Source organism: Asterias amurensis, chromosome 5, assembly GCF_032118995.1.
Source record: "Asterias amurensis chromosome 5, ASM3211899v1".
Classification (NCBI taxonomy): domain Eukaryota; kingdom Metazoa; phylum Echinodermata; class Asteroidea; order Forcipulatida; family Asteriidae; genus Asterias; species Asterias amurensis.
In genome coordinates this window covers 17,820,766-17,840,092 of record NC_092652.1, presented here as the reverse complement: position 1 = coordinate 17,840,092, position 19,327 = coordinate 17,820,766, and the positions used below count along the sequence as shown (strand labels likewise).

Sequence of the window (19,327 nt, the reverse complement as noted above, 5' to 3'; positions counted from 1 at the left end):
TTTTTAGGTGACGCCAGCACTTTGGGCTTATTTCATGTATGATGTTTGCACGTACGTACCTGTCGTGAGAAATGGTAACTTCAAGAATGCTAAAAATATGACTTCTTCACAACCTGACGTTCACGTTCACGTTTTTGCTGACATAACGTGCAGCTAAACCTCGCTAATATTGGAATATACTCAAGATCTGGAAGTGTCCTTTGCAAAGTGACAAAATGGTCTTGCACCCTCAAAGATGAAGTTACAGGCCTGTAGAGGAGTTTGATGTGTAATGTTCTGTTCAGCGTTACTTCTCTTTCATTTACACTAAAAAGCCCTTACAGTGACCAATTCAGATGCTCCTACTTTTTCTTGATGGTGTGGTCGAATAAGTCATAACATCCAAGTGGCTGCTTGTTTAAAGGCAATGGACACTATTGGTAACTACTCAAAATAATGTAACACCTTTTCTGGTGACAAGTAATGGGCAGATGTTGATGGTATAACACATTGTGAGAAACAGCTCCCTCTGAAGTGCCATAGTTTTCGAGAAAAAAGTAATTTTCCATGAATATGATTTCGAGACCTCAGATTTAGAACTTGGGGTCTCGAAATTAACCATCTAAACGCCAAAACTTAGTGTGACAAGGGCGTTTTTTTCTTTCATTATTATCTCGCAAGTTCGATGACTGATTGATCTAAAAGTTTCACAGGTTTGTTATTTTGTGCATAAGTTGAGATACACCAACTGTGAAGGCTAGTCTTTGACAATTACCAATAATGTCCACTACCTTTAAGATGATTGTTTTATGTGTTGCTTTTCCATGTGATTTCAATTCAGGTGGCCAACCTATCTGAGCTGACCAGCCTCATTGCATCTTGCATCAAGCACCCCGCCATGACAGTCTGTAACATCAGTGACACCACGGTCTCAGCACAAGAACCAACCCTTGTGATTAATGGTAGGTTCGGACACATTTAATTCAATTCAATTCAATGCTATGCTATTGGTCCTACTATTATATGTAGGAAAGTCATTATGTATACATGCAATACAGGACAATTTTATTTTTCATAACACACAATCATAAATAAACTACTGGAAATAAATAAGATTAATTAATTAGATACCTCTCCACAATGGCATCATACTGAAATCCACTGAACAACATCTAAGCAGAAAGTAAACAAAGTGATTAAACGGCTGAGGCTGAGCATTCATTGAGGAGACGGACAGAGTATGGTATGAAGGAGTTGAGGTACATATACGGTATACACCTGTACCTGTTTGTTTTGCTTCAAAGTGAAGTCCATCTCCTACCACTTCCTCTTTTGATGAAGAATTTGTTTAATGGATGGTTGGTGTTACATTCGACTGCCTCTATTTTAGATCGAACCTTATCTTTGCAAGTTTCATCAAGATCGATGTCTATCCCTAGGATTTTTGATGCTTGTTTCACAACCCGTTTCATTTTACCAGTATCTTGTTTTCTTGCTCCATTGTACCAAACCCCACGTAATGTAGCACTCTCAATAACAGATGAGTAAAACAGAATCATAATTTCCTTTGAAAATAATTAAATTTACGCAAACAATTTATGATCCGACTGCCCTTTGTGATAAGCGCTAAGCAATGATTACTCCAATTTAATTTATTGACATCCACAACATCCTGAACAAACCTCTTCAACTACATGTAAGCTTATTCAGACAATCCTTTCTTGCAATTTTGTTTTATAATAATATTCGCTTTAACCGATGAGTGTAAGCACTGTATACTCTCCGGAGTTTTGCGTGAAAAACAAATCGCAGGCATATTAACTGGATGGGATTTAATCTCGAGCAGTTTCTAACATCAACTAGACCAGCTACCAGGCAATCTCAGTGTAATGGTAAAACCGAATAGTCTTCTAATGAAAATTTAACATCTACATTAATAAGATAATTAAAACCCACATGGGGTTCAAACTGCCTGTAGCCACCCGGCGTTCTCGGCAGTTAACATGGTTAAAGGCAGTGGACACTATTGGTAATTACTCAAAATAATTATTAGCATAAAACCTTACTTGGTAACGAGAAATGGGGAGCGGTTGATAGAATAAAATATTCTAAGAAACGTAATTTTTCGAGGAAGAAGTAATTTTCCATGGATTTGATTTTGAGACCTCAGATTTAGAAGTGAGGTCTTGCTTGAAATTAAGCATTTGAAAAGCACACAACTTCGAGTCACAAGGGTGTTTTTTCTTCCATTATTATCTCGCAACTTCGATTTATACAGATTGAAGTCAAATTTTCACAGGTTTGTTGTTTTATGCATACGTTGAGATACAGCAAGTGAGAAGACTTGTCTTTGACAATTACCACTAGTGTCCACTGTCTTTAGCAGTATAAGACATCAAAGCCGTTTCTGTGTACATGTAGGTAACGGGTAGGACTTTTGCAATTTTTTACATTGGTTTATTCAAACAAGAATTAATTCAGATATCCTGTGTGTAATTGCTTCTATTCATGACTTGACAGGCAATCTATTTGGAGGTAGCACAGACACACAAAGTCTGCTGACATCACTCAATGTTGCGAAATGTTCGCTAACTGATGACATTATAACATCATTGGCCAATAACGTGCCTGGATCTCTGCCTAACCTGTCTGAACTGGATCTAACTGGAAATACGGCAATTACTGCGCTTGCTTTGGGAGCTCTTTCAACTCTGTTAAACACAGGTAAGCAAATCAAAATGGAGAGTTGTATTTTAAGCTTTAGTTATGTGAGCCACTGTTAGTTCTGGCGGTAAAGTTTGGATGTTGGAATGTGAAACCGTGTGGCACTCTACTGGGTTCTGGGTGTTTGAGTAGGAAACCATGCTTTTTGCTTGTTCTATAACCCATACACTACATGTATAGCTTTGGTGAGAGGTAGATAGAGCTGTTCCAACAGCTCTGTTACACGTACTGCAGAATTTTATCTGGTGCATGTTTTCCTCAATTCTAAAATCTCAGTGTTTTGAGAGGAATGCCACAGTCTGTAAGGATCTGTGCATGGTATCAACCACTAGGACAGCAGCCTGGCTGGTAGAGCAGGATGCACCCTTCTTATCTTTTTTTACAAAGAAATTATGGTTAGTTGCCTTGCTCAACAAGGACACAAGTGTCATCATCAGGGTTCAAACCCCCCACTCAGGTGCTAACAACACCAGAGTTTGGGTCCGATAAACAAGACCGCCCGGCCACGACACGTGACATGATGATGATTACTAAGGTTTTCTTATTTCAACAGACAGCCAACCCAGCAACCTAAAACATCTCCATCTGGGGTCCCTCAGCATCAAGGGTCTGTCTAGCATTCTACAAGGCTCCAGCACCTGGGCCATGCTTCACACTCTTGACCTTAAAAGGTCAAAGATCACCCCATCTGAGGTCGGTGGGCTCAGGTCGCTGTGTCAGAAGCCATGTGCGTTGATGGACCTGTGCCTAGAGGGATTAAAAATATCCGGTTCTGATGGTTTGAAAGGTTTGCTGGCTTCTGCAGGTGAGTGTGTAATACTGAAAAGCATAAAGAAAAAAACAACCTGATATGTACTAACAAGTGATGCTGGATCACACCCAATTTTGCGATACAATGTAGGACTGGGGGGAAACTTGTAAAACAATGTTTAAAAATGTATTAGTGCCATGGAAAGCTGAAAATCGTTGTACACAGTTTTTGTGGTTCACTATTTCCTCTGTTTTTAAATGAAATTTTTATTTCATGTTTGTTCTTTTTTACTATACTGCGTACTTTGATAACTGCATTCTTGTACTATTTGGTTTGCGGTAACACCATGTGTGTATCTACTTGCCAGGTAGAGTCTGTTCTTGGAGAACTGTCTTGCTTTATTCTACTGCCGCGGAGTAGATAATTGGAGGTTCGGGAGACTTCTCAGCTCTGAAACGAACTGTCCTGCTTTTTAACTATTACCAGGGCGGATGGTATAGCAAATAAACTGGCTTACTACTTTAGCTTATCTAGGATCATAATTAACTGGACTGCCACGAAGTCAGTTCTGAATTGGTCTCAACGTTTCTCTAGTCATCGTCAGGAGATTGACTGCATTCTTGTTCTTTACTGACTTGGTCTTTTTGACAGGTTTTGTTTCCTGGTTGACATGGTTGAGTTCTTTACATTGTGTTTTAAGGTGATACATGCATTCATTATTACTATGCCTTGTGCCCAATCGGTGTAGTCAATGTAGTATCGGTTATGGTTGCCTTGCTTATTAGCAGCAACAACCGCCTTAGAGCATGCGCACATGTTGAGTAGTGGAGTGGTGTTCATTATCAAGCCAGTGTCATATAAATTTTAAAATGCTGAATTGTTTTTATTTTTTTATGTTGAATCTTGCATGGTTGTAGGGAAGTTCTCTTACATGTATTGATTTTCAAGAATGATCTTTTCATTTATGTGTGTATTTATTTGCATTTTAGAGATATCTTAATTACGTGCATTGTATGATTTGTAGCAAGTGTAGTATGTGTATGTCGAAGTGTTTTTTCTATCAAACATATATGTCTTTGTTTTCTATTTGTGTGCGTTTATTGGTAAACTTTGTTTCTTATTTTTCAGGTATGCAGCTTTTTTTGTTATCAGCTGATTTCCTCCGACTCTCGTCTTGTTTTTCATATTTGTTTATCTAGTGATGACACACCCACGAATCTCATTTGTAACCTTATTTACTTATTTGTTTTGGCATGTTGTTGATTTATATATTTGTTGACATATATCATGTAAATTTATATCTTAGTAAACATTTTCTTTGGTCAGCCCCAAATCATTTAAAATTGTTACCAAGTAAATTTCACTTCTGGTCTATTATTTAATTTCAATACATGTATGTGGTGCATATTTTGCAAGGCAGGATCAACTTGTAGCTTACAGTCCCTGTCATTGGCCAGTTGTGCCCTGCAAGACTCTGATCTTCAACCAATCACAACAGCTGTTAGTGAAGGGCTGGCCATTCACTCCCTCAAGTTATCGGCCAATAGAATTACAGATAAAGGAGCAGTTAGTCTGATGCAGTCTTTTCTATCAAGAGGTGATGGTTGCTCATTGGTGGAATTGAACCTGTCCAATAACAGAGTAAGTACATTACAACCCTGTTCTCAAGAGTGTAATCTTGTTGGACCGTGCCTAAGAATGGGTTTACCCCAGTGTTCCTGGTTTGATTGGCTGCATATTGTGGCACAGCTGCTTGTAAACCATTCTATAGTGCAGTTATAGGTCTCATACTTTAAAGAAACGTAGCTCCACAATACCTTGCAGGAAAACACTGAATGTTGAAGCGCCTGGAGCATCACTGAGTGGTTGATATGTGCGCTATAAGAAGCCACTATTATCATCATCATCAGTTGGTTGCACAGCAGGCAGACACAAGCTTTTCCCATTCTATCCTGTCTTATGCTAGTCTTCAAATCTCCAGAAGGGAAAGCAGAACATCCTGCGACAGCATGACCTGAATAATAAACAATACCAGACGTTATTAAAATCTAACTCAGATTTTTATGCCGTATTACTTCGCTTGGCAGTTCTATGGCGCATCCTTATAACATCAATTTAATGTGAACATTAATACTCAAGACTTCATTCATATACTCTTACTTTCTTGTATCGACATTCAGCTCACAGATGAGAGTGCGGACACAGCTGCCAAGATGCTTGTCTCAACACCACGGCTTCGCTCTCTGCTCCTGGGGCACAATTCCATCGGTGGGGAGGGTCTAACCACTATCATGACTGCCCTGAATCCTTCAGAATCATCCAGCCTGAGGATACTCGATGTCTCAAGTCAGGACTCCCATCTGGATGAGACTGACTTGATTGATTTACTCCGCTTAGTGGCTGTCAAACTAGGTGAGCAATTTTATTTACAATTTGTTTTTTTCATTTTCAACTAAATGTCTATTGTTTCTTTTTCTTTCATTTGTTGTTGATTATATTTGAAGGTTACAGTTTATTTGTTTTCCAAAAAATAGGAAAAGGCAATGTTAATTGAAAGAGGTGGGTCATGTCATTTCCTCCATGGTAGGACCAATAAAAATTGAAATGAATTGAATCAAATTGAATTGAATGGCCGAGTAGATAAGAACATCGGACTCAAGCTCTGGTGTTTCTGATTAGCAAAGTAGGGGTTCGAGTCCCGGTCTTGACACTTGACCATTATTGTTGAGTCCTTTGGATGGGTATAAAGCCATGTATGTTGTTGTGTAAAGTACGTAAAAGTACCTAGTGGACTTATCGTAAAGAAAAGGGGTTCAACCAAGTTTTTTTTTGTGAGATGTTGCCTAACTCACAAGGCCGGACGGCCACTTCAAGGTGAAGGCTACACTTAACTCATTTGGGCTATCAATCCAAACCAACTGCCACCAGGAACAGGCTGCTACCCACTCCTGCCGTCGATTTCACAAAACTCTTCCTAACTTAAGACTAATCTAAGGACTTAGGACGATGTCCCAACCCTGCATTGTGGCATGCAGACCTTATGATTAATCCTAAGTTAGGACGAGTCTCGTCCTAACTCGAGATAAGAGGAGTCCTAACTCTTTGTGAAATCGACGGCTGGGGCTGAAACAGGGTTACCCCCTTCAAAGTCCCCAAGGAAGTAGGCATGGGTATCATCCACTATAGGAGATTCATAAAGATTTGCTTTTCAATGTAATTTTTTTCAATTGAACATTGATATTCTTTCATAAGGTTACAAGATGGAAGAGGGTGATGATGGCATGACAGTGCTTGGAGGAAGCCCTCTTCCCTCCCATCCCCATGGGCTGACGATACGGCTAGCCGGCCTTGGTGGATCTCCCGACAACGGACAGTACCTTGACAGTGTGACAGTGAGGACGGACTACACTCGTAGCCAATCACCATCGCTGTCTCTCCAACATGTGTTAGAGATTGCTGATTGGCTGAAAGGCTCACTAACATCAGGTAAGGATCGCTCTAATTGGTTGGCTGGTTTGTAGGAAAATGTCAGTGTAGACCCTTTGCATTGCAGAACGCACCTCCCAACAATGCAGGTCTATCATTTCCATCATTTTAGGAGTCGATTCCTTTGATATGTTTGAGCACAATTTTGACCCTCAAGATGAGGGACATGATAGGCGCATGGGGTCTATAAAAACAGGTCTGGAAATACTCTCAGGGGTGGATTTCACAAAGAGTTAGGACTAGTCTTATCTCGAGTTAGAACCAGTTACTCGTCCTAACTTAGGACTATCCATGCAATTTGTATATCTCCTAGGACTAGTCCTAAGTTAGGACTAGTCCTAACTCTTTGTGAAATCCACCCCAGGCCACATAGGCATTGGCCTCCAGTGCCCCTGGTCATGGCCTTGGTGCCCTTTCAACAGTTTTTGGTTGACTTTAAGATTTTCCAATGGAAGTGCCCTTTTTAAAATAAGGCATTTTTAACAAGATGAAATTCCAGGCCTGTAAGAACTGATTGCATGATTGTGTGAAATGCTACTGAACAAAATAACAATTTGATTGATTTGAGTTTTACCATACAAGTGATATAATATTATTATTTGTGACATTTTAAAGTGTGTCTGATAAACTAATTCTTGTATTGCTTGTTATTGTTGTTGATATGTGTTTTTTTTCCTTGTGTAATTTTTGTTGTGCTTGCTATGAAATGTGAATATTTTGATATGTTCAAATGACTACTTTTATGACTGTATGACTATATATATGATACTTGCAAACTGTGTTTTTATTACTTGCTTGAAATTGTTTCTAGCCATTACTGTCTTTCTTGTGTGGTTTTAAATGCATTTGATACAAAATGTGAGGGTTTGACATATATTACTGTGACATTTGTTTACTGTTGTCTCATGAAGAAGGCACTGCATTCACTGAACCTTTCATACATTGTATGACTTTTATTGCATTTCGTTGTCAAAAACTAAATGTTGATCCTACCTTTAAGTTATACCCTATTTTGTATTGCTTGTGTACTTGTTGTTGACAAGTGCTACTTTTTCTTGTGCGGTTTCAATTGCATTTGTGAATGTTTTGATGTGTTGAAATTGCTTTTTGTGCTTGTTGAAATATTTGCATTGCTCATTAATATTTTTTTATGGAATTTGTGCTGCAAAATTATCATTATCATTCTGTTTAACTTTGTGTATTTGACATTTTCTTTTTTTATCCCAACTTTCCTTTTACAGGTTTTCTATCCCACTTCTGAATTCCTACACTGTTTTAAATCAAGTTTTTAGTTGATGTTAAGATTAAATGTTTGCTCAGCAGACAATTGTTGTTTTGTTATATTTCGAAGCCTGGGATTTCCTTGAGCTTTAAGGACTTTGTAGTAATATAGTTTATCCCTGTAAGTCAAGACAAATTTACCCCTTCATAATAAACAAACATAGTTTTATGTCCTTCCCCAAATTTGAATATAGTTTTCCATGTAACCAAGCCACTCATGCTTGACTTTATTTATACCAGGCCTACATGTACATAGTCATCAACTGTGAAATTGTATTCTTGCTAATACTGTAGGACTTCACGTGATTTGTGAAGGTTTCTAGTATGAAGGCCTAGTTAAGATTTCGTTAGTGTCAAGTTTAGCAATGATGAGGTTGTGTAATATGTTGCAGCCATATCTTCATAATCTCTGATTGCAATTTTAATTACGAGTGCTGTTAAAATTGACTTTAATGGAAGAAAATGCCTTATTTTGTAGGATTTTAATTGATTTAGGAAAGTTTTAGTTTGAAGGCCTAGTTATGATTTAGTAAGTGTCAAGTTTAGCAACGGTGAAACTGTTAACATGCTGTAGCCATAGTCATCATCATTTCCTGATCGCAGTTTTGTATGATTAGTATAAGTGCAAAAGGAACCATTCTCATTTTGGTTTGTTGACTTTAAATGGAAGGAAAACGTAGATGGCTGCAGCATGGTTAAAGTGACTAGTATTCTAACACATTATGACCTTGTTGGTTGCAGGAGATACAGAGGATTGCAGCATGGCAGCAGAGGAGTGGTCTCATGTTATTGGTCTTGCTAAGGACCCTTCTTCCGTTCCATCCTGGCTACAGGTAATAATAATAATAATAGTAGTAAAAATTTATATAGCGCCATATCCATCGAAAACAATGCTCCATGGCGCTAATACAGAGAAACATTAAAAAATTTAGATAATCAGCAAAAACAACAAGATATAAAAATAAGTTCAAAATCAAGCGAACAATATCTTTATTGTACACCCCTCAACCTACATGTAATCAATTGACCCATTATGAGCCCCACTCATAGAAGTGCCTCAAAATTACACCCAAGCAGCCTGACATGTGTGTGATCATGATGAGAAATAATGCTATTGACCCCTTGCACGCACGTCACTTGCAGCGACTGTGGCACGCTCGCCATTTTGGTGGTCAATAGGTTTACGTGTAAATGGCGCTTAACATAAAATGCGCGGTTCACTGACGGTGGCATTGACCACCAAAATGGCGCATCCAAGATTGTTCTGATGTAGACGTCAGGTGAGTTGGGTCAATAAAAAACTTTCATGGTGTTGCTTTTCCGCAAACTTGTGGGCTTTTGGGAATCTTGTCATGCTTACAGGGGTAATGTCAACATTTCTGGGATAGATGTGTGCTAAGGGAAGTAATTTGAAGTGTTCCCTGTGAGGCCTTAAAGGCAGTGGACACTATTTGTAGTTACTCTAAATAATTATTAGCATAAAACCTTTCTTGGTGACGAGTAATGGGGAGAGGTTGATAGTATAAAACATTGTGAGAAACGGCTCCCTCTGAAGTGCCATAGTTTTCGAGAAAGAAGTCATTTTCAACGAATTTGATTTCGAGACCTCAGATTTAGAACTTGAGGTCTCGAAATCAATCATCTAAACGCACACAACTTCGTGTGACTAGGGTGTTTTCTTCTTTCATTATTATCTCGCAATTTTGATGACAGATTGAGCTCAAATTTTCATAGGTTAGTTATTTTATGCATATGTTGAGATACACCAACTGTGACAGCTAGTCTTTGACAATTACCAATAGTGTCCACTGCCTTTAAAGTAGAATTCTTTGCTATGCAAATGTTTTGCTATGCCAAATTTCTTTGTATTTTTATAACAGGTCTATAATATACGAACCTGAACAAACATTAGGACTTTGTCTTTCAATTTGACTCTTGTATTAGGCAAGTTTGTGGGAAAGTTCCTGGATTTTTTTTGTTTTTTTTAATTAATCTCACAGGTGTCTGCCCTTCGCTCCCGTGCCATTTACCTGACTGGGTTACCAGCTAGTGTTTCAGCTGGTAAGCTGGAAGGGGACTTGGAATCCGAAGCTGACTGCCTCGTTAAGGAAGTCTGCGTAATGAAGGTAGGCATATAGTTGTCATCTGAGCCCAATTTCATAAAGCTTGTAAGCATAGAGTTGTCATCTGAGCCCAATTTCATAAAGCTTGTAAGCATAAAAAATTGCTAAGCACAGAAAAATCATGTTGAGAGTTAAGGAGAAACTTGGTCACCAGTAAAAAAAAAAATGGCATATTCTATTATGTTCCAGCTTGTGCCCAACTCGTATTTTGTTTAGCAAAGAAATTTGCTAAGTAGTATTTTCTTGCTTAACAGCTTTATAAAATTGCCCTTTAAGCTTTTTCACTTCAACCTGAACATGCCAGCTCTATGAATTTTGACTGGGCCCAATTTCATAGAGCTGCTTAAGCAGAAAATATTGCATACAAATGTCATGTTTAGTAGAATTGAGCGGGATACCAGTGACAACTTGTACACAATACATGGCAGTTTGGCTGGTAACCTTATTCTGGTAAGCATGATTCTTTAGTGCTTACAACATGTAGCTGCTTTTTATGCTTAAGCAGCTCTGTGAAATTGGGCCCTGGTCATCAAGTGTCTTTAATGGAATTTTTTGGGCCAGCGAACCACTGTTGGACGAGCACTAGTTTGGTCATGTATTTCAAGAAGTCAATAGGCAGTATTTCTTATTAGGTCAGATCATAACTAAGTTTAATAGGCAGCGAGATCCCTGGCTACACAGCAGTTAACAGTCGAATGTCTTCTGATTGGAAACCCCCGAACAAAGATGTTGACAAAATGTGGAGACTGCCAACATACGTACATGTAGTGCTAGATAGCTCATTTGGTACAGTGCTGGCACTTTAATCCAGAGGTCGTCAGTTCAAGTCCCTCTCTAGTCAGTTTTCTCTGTTCCTCAGCCCTAAATTATATACTTTTTTTCCCATGACTTCTTTGATTGGTACATCATGATTGATTGTTTGTTTATTAAAATATGATTTTTTTTTCTTTTCAAAATGCATTGGACACTAATGGTTATGACTCAAAATAATTTTTAGCATAAAAACTTACTTGGTAACAAGGGATGGAGAGCTGTTGATAGTATAAAACATTGTGAGAAACGGCTCCCTCTGAAGTAACGTAATTTTCGAGAAGTAATTCTCCAATAAAATATTTGAATTTAATTTCGAGACCTCAGAATTAGATTTTGAGGGCCTAAAATCAAGCATCTGAAAGCACACAACTTCGTGTGACAAGGGTGTTTTTTCTTCCTTTATTATCTCGCAATTTCGACAACCAATTGAGTTCAAATTTTCACAGGTTTGTTATTTTTTGCATATGTTGAGATACACCAAGTGAGAAGACTGGTCTTTGACAATTACCAAAAGTGTCCAATGTCTTTAAGCGTTGTTGTTGGAAATTTATTTTGTTCTTTTCAGTACTTCCTATTGTTATCTGTCTGTCTTGTCTGTGTCTGTCAACAGGCTGATTACTAGACTGGTACAAGCGTCAGCTTGTCAAATCAGCCTCTATACTGTCTTTTTTTTCTCCAGCCTATAATAACTCAGCCTATTTTGTTCATTATTACCTTGAATATCGTATGGGTATGTGAATTGAATTGAAATTTAGACCTGTCACATCTAAATTTGCAAATACCCTTTTACCTTTCAGGATTTCATTCAACGGAAACCCAATGGCATAGCTTGGGCGTTACTCGCTGATGATGAATCTGTACAAAAGGCTTTGAAGTACTTCTATGAAGGCAAGGTATGTTAACATTTGGAGCAAATTCAGGAGGTTTTTGGTATTTTTGTTCTTTTTTTTTTCAGTGAGAAAATGTTAAACTTGGTTGGTCGCTTGTATTTTTTTGCTGGATTTTTTAAAGTCAAAGTACATGATACCAAGGTATACCTTTGGATTTTGGAACCGTTCATTTGTTTTAAAGGCACTGGACACAATTCGTAATTATCAAAGACCAGTCTTCTCACTTGGTGTTTCTCAACATATGCCTAAAATAATGAACCTGTGAAAATTTGAGATAATTGTTTGTCAAAGTTGCTAGATAATAACGAAAGAAAAAACACCCTTGTCACAAAAAAAGTTTTGTGCTTTCAGATGGTTGATTTCAAGACCTCAAAACCTAATTCTGAGATCTCAAAATAGAATTTGTGGAAAATTACTTCTTTCTCGAAAACTACGTTACTTCAGAGGGAGCTGTTTCTCACAATGTCTTGTATTATCAACAGCTCCCCATTACTCAATACCAAGGAAGGTTTTATGCTAATACATATTTTATGCTTATTTAGAGTAGTTACCAATAGTGTCCACTGCCTTTGATTACACTCAGCTCAGAAAAAAACCCAATACAAATTACTCTAAATGTTAATAAACAGATTGTACTACTGAATCATCTTATTGACCTGAAAAGTTGAATGTCCATTTTGACATAATTTTCATTTAATTTGTAATCTCCAATTCTTAATTCAACTTTAACAAGAGAAATGGCACACCCTACAAATTCAAACTTAGGTATTCTGGTTTGTACTACATGGCTTACATTTGCTTTAATTACATAAAAAGTCAAAACTACATGTACACATGTACGTATAGAATGAATACACTAATACTTACAATGAGTACGATTAAATTAAAAATGGCTTCTGACTGGCACCCCCGAACAAAGATATTGACAAAAATAGGGATACCGCCAACATAGGGCCAGATAGCTCAGTTGGTAGAGCGCCGGCACGTTAATCCGGAGGTCTTGGTTCGAATCCCACTCTAGTTAATTCTTTGTTCAACCCCAAAAATCATTACAAAATTTACCCAGTTAGTTTCCCTTGTGGGTTGTATTGATAAATTAAAATGACATACAAAAACGATACAACTGTCAATAAAAAAATAAGGAGTTAGCATAATATTAAGGTTGGATAAATCAACCAGATTAACATTTAGATGAGAAATTTAGTTTGTGAATAGTCAAAGTTGTTTTCTCTTAGGAAGTGTTTTTTAAATTTTTTTACTTACAATTTTTTCCAGGCCTACAAATTTCTGTGACCATTCCTTTTATTATGCTTTATGCAGGCTTTGATGTTCAGTCAACCCTACATGATATCTTGTATCAAGCTGTCAGTCACTGCCAAGGACTCAACTCTGGAAGATGAGAATAAAGCAAGGTGGGTAAAAAATAAGCTTTAAGGTTATCTCCGTGATTTACCATTTGATCTCTCCGTAGATTGCAAGTTGGTTTCACCGGGATATTTGGTCTCAAATTTCCGCGGGGATCAGTTTTCAGATCTCCTGGGTGATCCAGTGTCAGATCTTGTGTGTCATTCAGTTTCACCTCATCGCGGTTATAAAGTCACAGGGATACCTGGTGATAAAGTCTCGGGGCTCCCTGGTGTTTTGGACCGGCATCTGGAGTGGCATGCAGAGGGTGTTTGCCTCCCACCAAAGTGGTCCTGGTTTCGATTTCTTGCTAGGGTCATACATGTATGTGAGTAGTGTTGTGCCGCAATTGTTTTTCTCCAGGTTGTCTGGTTTTCCTCCCGGAAAATCAATGACTTTTTATCTCTGTGCTATGAGGTCATGGTTTGATGTGAGTGGTTGCCAAAGAGCCTACAGTGCATGCCACCGGACCACTTTGGTACATCTTAGGTCATTATTTGAAGAATGTCTTTTGATCCCCAAGAAAAATATGTGAACATTCAAATAATAAACATAATAATAATGAAAAAGACATTTTAAAGGGTGTATGTAACTTTTGGTTGACAAAAAAACACATTGTCCACAGATTTACACTAAACTTACACAGTTTGAAGATAATGATAGTAGAAAGCTTCCCTGAAAATATTACTTGCTGAGGTGCTGTAGTTTTTGGGAAATGAGTAAAACAATGTCATAAAAACAATGAGACGAAAAATAATTTTAAGCATTTACAAACATTTTTGCATGACATTGTTTTACTCATTTCTCAAAAACTACAGCACCTCAATAAGTAATATTTGAAGGGAAGCTTTCCACTATCATTATCTTCAAACCCTGTAAGTTTAATGAAAATCTATGGACATTTTGAAAAGGTACCCAAATCCTTTAAAGCGCCTAATGCAAAAGCTTCTATACTAACCGCACAAAGAGAACAATGAAATATAATGAAATATAAATTGATTGAAAGATAGATTACAATATTAAAGCAGATTACAAAGAAGCAGCTTCATATGTACAAGTAATTTTTTTAGGGACTTGAATCAGTGTAAAACACTACCCTGGCAAATATGAACAGGAAGACTATCCAAAGAAATGGAGTACATGGGGAATTATTTTTTACCATTAAAAATTTAAAAGGTTATTGTTAACTGCAATGAGCAATGACTGTTGAGATGATGGTAAAGTCCGAGTAGGAGAACAATGGTGAACAAGTTCAGACAAATATGGATGCCTTTTCTTATTGGAGATTGCCTGGAACTGGTTGCCTGTCTGTAAACTTCCAGGTGTGACATATAGGCCTAAGGTACCCTTGCATTGCCTGCCTGTAGCCACATCCTTCACAATTCAGCTCTTCAATTAAGAATTATTAGCTCTCCCGAATTATGATTTAAATCTCCCAATAAATCAGTCAACTCTGTGATTTCATTAACACTAAGTTCCTGAGCGGTCATAAAACACAGATCTCCAAGGGGATTTTATCTCAAACCTTCTCTGTCAATTTGTCACAGATGACTTTGCTTATCAGTGACATCATCCATCTACTCCTGTCAGTCAATAGGCAGGTGGAGGCAGAATTCAATGTGAACCCTTGAAAGATCTTGACTGAAATTGTTCTTGCCTCTTGCACGACATGATTATTCCCCAGAGAATTATCCGACAGTCTGAACATTATTTCATCTATTTCATACTATCCATCCATCAATGACAAACCAGATGAAGAAAATGTCAACAACAAATTTATGATGTATACAACAACATGGGCTTAGAGTTCAGACGGGTATGTTCAATGTGTATGGCAAACCTGGTAAAATTATCATCGTACTAGGGGGTCAGGTTGTCCAGACAATGAGTAACTCTTCATACTTTTTAATGGGATTTTAGAGATTTTGAGGGCTAAAAGCAGCTACAATGTTTGACTTACATCCACTCACTCTACCGGAATTGTCAAAGCGTAGGTCAGGTCCCGTATTGACATTTTCCCATGGTAATATAGGTTTTCTCTGTCAATTTCGGTAAATGAGCAGCCAATTTAACCACCAAGCTATTCTATTTCGCGCGAAATCTAATGCTACTAAAAAGGGTCATTAAATTTCATTTTATGATTAGTCAAATGTAATGTTGCATCATTCGATTTAACAAAATCATCATTCAATTTCAAAATTCATCAAAGCAGCATTCAAGTTTGCAGACGCTTCTTGAGGCGTGTGTGTCATGGCCGATTTCTGAATTTGAAACGCAGTAACAACTGGAGAGGCAAAACAGCTTTTATTAAAATGCATTAAAATTAAATTGGCTGCTCATCTGCCGAATTTGACCGAGAAAACCTACATGTATAGTATTCAGTTGCATAACAGGGAGGGGGGGGGGGACATAAAACAAAAGCAGAAACCAATGGTTCTATTCCATACATAAAGTAGCTCCCATAAAATGATGTCTTTGCCCCCCCCCCTCTCCCCAATTAAAATAGAAAATATATCTGGTTAGACCATAGAGCTATGAATATTGACTAGAGCGCTAACACCCTGTTATACACGCACTAAGGTTTTGAAACCGTGTGGGCGCATCCATGTTTATGTATAAACCAATACAAAAGTTTTAAATTTTGTACGCCAACTGTACGGCTATTTGCATGATAGTGCGTTTGTTCTTTTTTATGTGTCATCAAAGCAAAAAATGCAGCAAATATGAACGCACAATCTGCTGATCAGCATTCAAACTGCGAGCGTCATGTGCGTCATGTTAAAAGGCGCGTATACTTTTTTTAAAGTACTTCAATCAAGTCAAAGTTTTTTGTAGCACGGACGTACGAAAGTGGACAGTCGCGTACGCAAGCGCACACTCTGAATGTAAAAAAATTTGTGTTCTCTTAAAATTAAAATCGTTCCGAACTGCTGCAACACATCAAGCATGTCTGCACCCAGGGTGGCTTCAAAATGCAGAGCAAGTTAGTGCTCTAGTCAATATGTATAGCTCTATGGGTGAGACTTGGTTCATATCTAAAACAAAAACCACGCCATTTTAAGTTGATATTTCACAATTTTTCTAGAAAATGCAAACAATCAGCAATGATTGCCATGGATCTCTGGGCATAATATTTATTACTTTAAAATAAATGTTTTTCAATCACTATTTGAGGGGGCTAACAAATTTTTTCCATAATCAATGTTGATAACCTCGTAAATTGCTTCAAATGACACCCTATTTTACCAGAATGAGAACAATGTAAAATTTAAACATTAGATGCAAAAAATAAGACCCAGATGGAGTGATTGATGTACTCAAAAGACCCCCTGTAAGAATACACATCCAGTCTATAAGGCGCCTGTCTCTTAATGACAAACCCCTATAAGTACACTTCACTTATGACTCAAATCATCTGAGACTAATTAATGTGCCAGATGATGACTAGTTATTATCTTTATGACAAGTCGATACCTGTCAAAGAACCTTGGTGGTGTGAGATTGCCACCCTGTGCTTTTTCTCCACTCAGAGCTGTCAAATCTCCTTAATTTGTACAGACAGTTCCCTGGAAAAAAGTTGTATACTTTCTATTTGTTAATTAACAAAATTAATGTGAAATTTTTACTGACTTTGGAACCTTGGTGGTGTGAGATTCCCACCCTGTATTTTTTTTCACTCAGAGCTGTCAAATCTCCTTAATTTGTACAGACAGTTCCCTGAATATAGTTGTAAACTTTCTATTTTCTAATGAACAAAATTAATGTGAAACTTTCACCGACTTTGGAAATTTGTAACCTATTATTTTGTTTGTAATTCTAAATAGTGTCTTTGATTGTAGTCAAATCATTGTGATTGCAAGATGCAAGCATTGGTAACTATGTTTAAATCCCACCAGTGCACAATATGTATTTGGATTGGGTTTTCAGCCCCTAATTGATTGGGTGGGTTTCAGCCCCTATTGATTGGGTGGGTTTTCCCTGGAACAATTTTCTGAGTTTTCCTGCCACATCTAAAACTGAAACTCCCTTTTTTTTTTGTCTTTTCTCCATTGGGTTCTTGGCTTGTACAGTGATTAACTTTTGCTACCAGAATTAATAAATGCAAAGAAAGTTTGAAATTGAAACAATTTAGTGGATGGTTGGGTTGGTAGCAGTGTTTTACATGTGGTTGAGACCGAGTAGTCCGAGAATGACACAAGACCTGAAGGCTCCTCACTGAGACTGAGACAGGTCTCAAGACCTCCAACACTGGTTGGTAGTGGTAATACGTTAACATCCACTAAACATATAATAGATTGACATTAAAGTTTTTCTTTTCCATTTACCTATCTTTAAATCCTCACCATTGTACACAAATGTCTTCACAATGCCGCTCCTGCTTATCTCATCAAGGTTTACCAACCCGGAAGACCTGGAGTTCGCTCTGGTTCAGAGAGTACACTCTTGTCAGTTCTGACGGTGCAGTCTGCTGCTGGTGCATTTAATCCATTTGCCCCATGCTTTTGGAACCATCTCCCGCGTCAAATTCGTTGTGGTACCCTGTGTAAGAGCACTCTTTAAAATGGCTGCTATTATAGTGAAATGGTTTGGGTAGGTATTGATTGATTATAACTGGATTTTGTCATTGGAATCTTTACAGCCGAGATTTGGCAGCTAGAGCCCAGGAAACGGCCAAGGAGGATGCAAAGCACCGAGCTCTGCTTGAATCCAGCTATCAAGCCTCACAGGAAAGACATGAGTATGCTAAAGCCAACCCTGCCTACGCTGATGGAAGAATCTGGTAGACAGGGACAAGACAAACCATCTTGCTCTTACCCCATCATACCATCTAGAGCTGCCAGCAAACTGACAGGTGGTGTGGGTACAATGGGCTGAGGCTGAGAGGTAGGCAGATCTAGAAGAAGAGCTATTTCGGTGTCCTCGGGTGTGATGCTGGTGCGGAGACCCTGGGGAACAATGCAAACCATTCTGCCCTTACTTCACCATACCATATAGAGCTGCCGGCAAACCGACTGATGGTGTGGGTAAAAATGGGCTGAGGCTAAGAGGTAGGCAGAAGAAGAGCTATTCAAATGTCCTCGGGTGTGATGCTAGAGCAGAGACCCTGGGGGACAAAGCAAACCATCTAGTCCTTACCTCACCATACCATCCAGAGCGGCAAACCGACTGATGGTGTGGGTACCAATGGGCTAAGGCTGGGAGGTAGGCAGAAGAAGAGCTATTCCAATGGCCTTGGGTGTGATGCTGGAGCAGAGACCCTGGGGGACAAAGCAAACCATCTAGTCCTTACCTCACCATACCATCCAGAGCGGCAAACCGACTGATGGTGTGGGTACCAATGGGCTAAGGCTGGGAGGTAGGCAGAGGATGAGCTATTCCAATGTCCATGGTGTGATGCTGGTGGGGAGCTCCTGGGGGACAAGGCAAACCATCTTGCCCTTACTTCACCATACCATCCAGTGGGCGAACCGACTGATGGTATGGGTAACAATGGGCTGATGCTAAGAGGTAGGCAGATGATGAGCTATTTCGGTGTCCTCGGGTGTGATACTGGTGCACAGACCCTGGGGGACAATGCAAACAACCTTGCCTTTACTTCACCATACCATCCAGAGCGGCAAACCGACTGGTGCGGTAGGAACCCAATTCAGTGGCAGAGGCTGAGAGGGGTCGACAGAACATGAGCTATGTCGGTATTTTCAGGTGAGATGCTGGTGCAGAGACCTGGACAGAGTTGGTTTCCTGCATAGCGGATATCGGGAAGATTGGAGTGCCATAGGATGTCCATGCCCTGGTTGCATTTAGCTTTCACTCTTCTAAGGAGATGAGTGAAACCTTGACCATGTGTGCATTGTTCCTCAAGTAAGAATATCTTG

The 19,327-nt window shown here is 38.7% G+C and overlaps 1 protein-coding gene across 1 annotated transcript in view; it reads left to right on the top strand.

Moving 5' to 3' along the window:
* LOC139937496 (uncharacterized) overlaps window positions 1–19,043 on the top strand; it is a 28,151-nt gene extending 9,108 nt beyond the window's left edge. Inside the window, exons 7-17 of the mRNA XM_071932651.1 lie at window positions 821–941; window positions 2,500–2,703; window positions 3,257–3,508; window positions 4,875–5,095; window positions 5,635–5,866; window positions 6,707–6,940; window positions 8,963–9,054; window positions 10,222–10,347; window positions 11,955–12,050; window positions 13,368–13,459; window positions 18,091–19,043. Of these exons, the coding sequence (XP_071788752.1) occupies window positions 821–941; window positions 2,500–2,703; window positions 3,257–3,508; window positions 4,875–5,095; window positions 5,635–5,866; window positions 6,707–6,940; window positions 8,963–9,054; window positions 10,222–10,347; window positions 11,955–12,050; window positions 13,368–13,459; window positions 18,091–18,235 (1,815 nt within the window). The 3' untranslated portion in view covers window positions 18,236–19,043. The remainder of the gene's footprint in view (window positions 1–820; window positions 942–2,499; window positions 2,704–3,256; window positions 3,509–4,874; window positions 5,096–5,634; window positions 5,867–6,706; window positions 6,941–8,962; window positions 9,055–10,221; window positions 10,348–11,954; window positions 12,051–13,367; window positions 13,460–18,090) is intronic.
* Window positions 19,044–19,327: the final 284 nt, after the last annotated feature.